General features: G+C 32.2%; 1 protein-coding gene across 2 annotated transcripts; it reads right to left on the reverse strand.

The window, feature by feature from the left end:
* Nucleotides 1–217: 217 nt before the first annotated feature.
* Nucleotides 218–5,283, reverse strand: LOC118037974 (protein CURVATURE THYLAKOID 1C, chloroplastic). 2 transcript variants are annotated; one of them, XM_073408348.1, is made up of 7 exons: nucleotides 5,088–5,283; nucleotides 2,732–2,839; nucleotides 1,866–1,960; nucleotides 1,461–1,547; nucleotides 849–911; nucleotides 607–644; nucleotides 218–435 (listed from the first exon to the last, which is right to left on the reverse strand). In XM_073408348.1, the coding sequence occupies exons 2-7, from the start codon at nucleotides 2,832–2,834 to the stop codon at nucleotides 381–383; spliced, it is 441 nt and encodes a 146-aa protein (XP_073264449.1). In that variant the 5' UTR covers nucleotides 2,835–2,839; nucleotides 5,088–5,283; the 3' UTR covers nucleotides 218–380. The 2 variants fall into 2 exon arrangements, with proteins under 2 accessions (XP_073264449.1, XP_034900062.1); XM_035044171.2 differs by having other exon boundaries at nucleotides 2,732–2,843; nucleotides 5,092–5,282.
* Nucleotides 5,284–5,518: the final 235 nt, after the last annotated feature.

Here is a 5,518-nt window from a genome sequence, read left to right on the forward strand (position 1 = left end):
CTCCCTATTATACTGGATAAATTTGAAGGCTCAAATTTATTTATCCCAAGTGATTTCTGATATCGTTTCATCTCAAATGCCATACACGAGAAACTATAGGCAAAGTTCAGCCAACAATGTTTCAATAACTTACCTCTGTACTATGTGCTGAGATGTTGTTCATCTCAACTGTCTTGTTATGAACATCCATTATGTTTGAGAGATGAGAACAGATGAGTGCCAGAAAATGAACATAGAATTGCTTAAACTTGATGCATCAAAAACTTCCACTACCAAATGAAAGTGTAGGTCAACTGGTCATTGCCACCCACATAGATACACGATATGCCAATCAGGGAAAGCTCTAAAGGTACATGCTTGACTACATTTCAAAGCATGATTCACTGGCCTAAGATATTGGCAACTGACTTCTTGATGATCTGGAATAGCTCTTCCCTGTGAGCCAAAAGGAACACAAAAAATATATTGCTGAAAACTTTGAATAACATATTAATCCAGTTTTAATCACGCGTTGAACATCATAAACCAAATAAAAATCATGTGAACCAAGGAATATTTTAGAAACATCAACAGCAACAAAACCAAATAGTCATTGGTTTTACTTACCGATTGGGTTTGAACAAAAGATATCGATATATAAACCACTGCAATGGATGGAAAAGCTTAAGTCAGTATTATATATAGAAGACAAATGATGTTTTGTGAGGTAATCAAAAGGCGAGAATAGTAAAGAAAGCTTATTTTTTTAGGAATCATTTGGTACACAAATAATTGTTGCAAGAGCTCAAAAGTTCCTTTTCATTTGCTCGCACAATCTCAGAAACCATAAGTTGAGGTATATTACTTACTGAAGAAAAAAGTATGCCAATCAATTCTAGCACGCTTGGGACAACAGGCAACTTGTCAATGGCCTATGCATAAAAAGGAAAGCAAAAATAAATAATTAGAATTCTTGTTATAATGGAAGCCAGAAAAATGATAAGCTGTGTGCTGACATATATAGGCAGGGCTTTTAATTTCAAAAAAGTTTGCTACAAATATCATGAAAATAAGAAGGCTATCATGCACATGGTTTGTCTCCTTTCTTAGATTTTTCCAATAAGCATAGAGTTAATTTTATCCACATGAAATTGAGCACAGTCCTGCCACATTATAACTCTAAATTTGGTTTTCTTTACACAATCCCAAGGCACTTTTGAAATCAGATGGTTATAAAGCTTCAGATTTCCTGAACCAGTAAGGGTCAGTGTTTATCTATAACTTGATCTACGATGAAGGAAAAGGAAAGGAAAGAAACTCGGGGTGTTTCAAGTGATGACTATATAAAAACTTTAAATCACCATCAATTTATATGGTACTTGTTTAGTAATAAACTTGAATAATTTTTTTATTTCAAGACCTTTCCCCTAAATCACTTTTGCTTTCTATAATATTAAAAAAGAATGAGTCGCATATATCACCGGGATGAGTTTTGCTGATGTCCAAATGGCTACCAGTGCTGCAAACCCCAAACCGACAAGAGCCAGCCTATCTTCAGAATCATCCCACTGTTTCATATCAATCAAGGATATATCAAAAAATCAAAACCTTTAGATGGCTGAAAATGATTTTACTTCAAAGAAAAAGGCAAGCAAGGGTTATTTTGAGGGATGACAACCAACCATCCCATGCATCATAACAAACAAGCATCCTTGTATCAACAAACTTGAGAATATTCCAACTTTACATAATATAAAATGCTACAATCACAAGAGGAAAATGATAATAAAAGAAGCCACAAATATATAAATGATCAAGCAGACCACATTTTGACTATGATGAGAACACAATCATAGAGCAAGAGAGAGAGGGAGATGAACACTCACTATGTTTTTAACAGACTTAACAATCCCGAGGGGGGGTGATGACTCAGAGCTTTCCCCAGTAGCCCTCACAACAACAGAAACACAGTTCTGTCTGTCTGCAGAGCACAATTATCGAGACTCAAGGACAAAAGATCACGCATCAACACCATAACGAGTTTAACTGAGTGAACTACAGCAACTTGCTACAATATTTCAAAACCAAAATAGTTCCTCGGCCATTCAACAGACTTCATAAGTATAGTCCATTGCTAAAATCACTAATATGCAAAATGTTGTAGATAAAATATTGAATCTTAAAAACACAAAAAAGAAAAAAAAAATCTGAATCAACAATTGAAACTTCCATAAATTTGATATGCGATAAAAAAAATCTACCTCATTGACAAACACCAAAAGCATCATCCATGGTTTTTTCTTCTAAGAGAAACTGGTAGTTTGTTGCTTCCAGCTCACCATAAATCATTTTATAAAAAAGCCTATCACTGAAAAGTATGGTAAAATTCCAACTCGTGCTGTCATTTTCACTCATTTTGCATCGATCATGGGATCTTAAATTTAAATGTTTTCAACATCAGTAAGAACCCCACTTTTCACCAAGGTAACAGCATACCCCTCATGCCCATTATACTGTTTTAGTTTTCAATAATACAGGCCTCAAAGAGTAGCATCTTAGACATAATCTCAACATGTACAAGCTCACCATATTATACTTGCAGTACTTCTACCCTAAAATGTTGGTAATGAACACAAACAGGTTCTACAAGCAACTAATATATCCACTGAAATAAGCAAGGTGAGTTGAACAGTTGAACTGAACCATTCTCATTAAAATCCAAAGTAGATCGTTTAAAATCTATAATGCTTACCTTTAATGGGAGAAAGTGGGAGCGTTTGAAGAGTGCTGAAAAGGGTCCTTTTACCATGAACCAACAATGGTGGAGAAGGCAAGCTTGCAATTATGGAAGCCATGTCTTCTTCCTAAAATAAAACAACAGAAAGAAAAGATCAAATTTTGAGAAGCTGGTTTTTACTATAAGGTCCAAATTGACGAGAGAAAGCAAAGATTATAATCCATGGTTTAAAGAAAGAAAAATGGGGTTCAATATTTGTACCTCTTTGGTTGCAGAGAGAGAGAGAGAGAGCGCGTCTAAGCGCCATAAATGTTTTTTTTTTTCTTTAAATTGTGGCAGGGCATTTGCCTAATGCCTACCCGGTTAGGAGCACCTCAGAGCATCTCCAACCGTAGAGGCAAATGAGAAGGCAAAATTAAAAAAATATTTTTTTAATTTTTGGTTTTTTTATTTAGGCATTCCAATGCAGCAGCCTAAAATGGCTATTTAGCTTGAGAAGAGCTATTTCTACATGTTCTTGTAGAGATAGCAAAAAAAAAAAAAGTATTTTTTTTCCTTTAAAAGCAAGGAAAGAAACTTGTTTTTGTTTTAAATTTTTTCAAAGGAATTTTTTAAAATCAAAATTTAAAATACTTGTGGTTTTTTTAAATTTGAATTTAAATTTACTTTTCAAAAATGTTTTTTATAATTTTTAAAATTTTATTAACTTTTAACCGATATTATTTCATTATATATTGATCATAGATTAACTAGGTCAACAAAAAAAAAAAAAACTTCCAATACAATATTTATATAAAACACCTAACCGTGCATTAAATATCTCATCATCATTTTTTATATTTTTTTTCTTTATTATGTATTAAATGTATTGAAATTTGTTTGCATTTCTCTAACTTTTCTTTTCTTTTAAATATTTTTTTGAAGATTCAAAAGCATAAAATATTAAACATCAAAGAATATTTATGACATTATTCAACTTTTATTTTTAGTTCCAGCTAATACTGCTAAATCAATTAATGACACAACTTACAAAAATTTTGGTACAATATAAGCATACCAATTTGAATTTTTTATATTCAATACCAAGTTCAGGAGCTTTTTTACAATGATCTCATGCTAAATATATTTTTCCTCTACTAACACTTGAACATGAGAATTGAAATTGAGATGAATTGGGTTGTTGAAGAATCACTATGAAAATTACATCATGAGATACATTTTAAAAACTTATATTAAACCAAATCAAACATAAATTATCACATTATATTTACTTAATTAACAATACATTTGAAATTATTGCATTAGATATAACAAGATCAAATGGAAAATATAAAAGTAATATTATATTTGGCAAGCAGCACTGATATTCATACTTTCTAGCAATTTTCACGGCATCAGTTAATAAGATGTTGCATGGATATCCTACATGAACTTGCCCCAAATGTATTTGAAATTATCCTGCACATAAATAGATATAACAAGATCAAATGGCAAATATAAAAGTAATATTATACTTGGCAAGCATTATTGGTATTCATACTTTCTAGCCATTTTCACTGCATCAATTAATAAGATGCTGTCCTGTCCTGTCCTGTCTCACTTACAATGAGTCATGTATAAACCACTATTTTAAACCCCATCCTATCATACTTTCTAGCAAAGGACTAATTAATGGACCATGCAAATCACTCCCAGAATACTCTTGATTGGGTTTTGATTGATACCACTGTATTTATATATACAGTCCGTAGATTATAAGGAGAGACCCAGAATTTCCCCAGACCTTCCAAAGGAATGTATGTTATGACTTGTCAAGATTTCTATAGCAGGACCCATGTAGAAGAAACCAAGAAAAAAAGGAAATAAAGGACAAGATATGGAAAAGCAAAAGGAGTCATCGAATATCCTGATGAAAAATCCTGTGTGTACATTATTATTTTGTTTCGAGACTTTTAGGTAGATGATAAAATAAGTTTCTGTGTTTTGTTCATGAAAAACAAGCCAACTTACCACCCAAACCAAACTGCCAAAGGTATTACCATAATTTCCAGTTCTAACATTAGAATACAAATTTAAGCCAACGCCAGATTTTTGCATTTTCTAGGAAACATAATAATACAGTCGCTGATGCAAGATAATGCAGAGTTAAACCTATCAACTAACAAGAAGTTACATTTGGATAATCCGCGCCGTTAATTATCCAAGAAACTTACAGTACTGCTACCTGGTCTTTATTTGTACTTTCTTTAGGAAATCTTACAGACCCAAATTCAATAACCTTAGTATGGAACCAATACTCAAATAGGAAAGACTTATTTGAAAGAAGATAATACAGGACATGAAACAAAGACAAATTCATGGAGAAGTTTACTTGCCTTAACTTGAAAGTAATCAAAGCTCGACTGTAAGTCTTTTGCGTGTGGCTTAGGAAGAAGAGATTAACCTTTCTTTGCAACTGGTGTGGCTTCAATTGAAGGATTTGGACTATGTGAAAAAGGGATTGGCAGGAGGAAGAGTTTAGATTTTTTTTGCGACGGGTGTGGCTGCTCTCGCTTGAATACTCTAATACATAATAATAATAATAATAAAAAGTCTCACCCGAGTTTTTCCATGTGGACTTAAGTCCTGTGTCAACTATGTGGATCACTCAGGTTTTTCCGAGTTAAATTTCCTGTTGATTTTTTTAACCCAACCTTATATTTAAATTATCCTGCCAAATCAAGTTAGATTTTAAAATTATAATTTTTTATTTAAAAATATATTAAAATAATATTTTTATTTTTTTATTTTTAATATTAATAC

Source organism: Populus alba, chromosome 3 (genome assembly GCF_005239225.2).
Source record: "Populus alba chromosome 3, ASM523922v2, whole genome shotgun sequence".
Lineage (NCBI taxonomy): Eukaryota > Viridiplantae > Streptophyta > Magnoliopsida > Malpighiales > Salicaceae > Populus > Populus alba.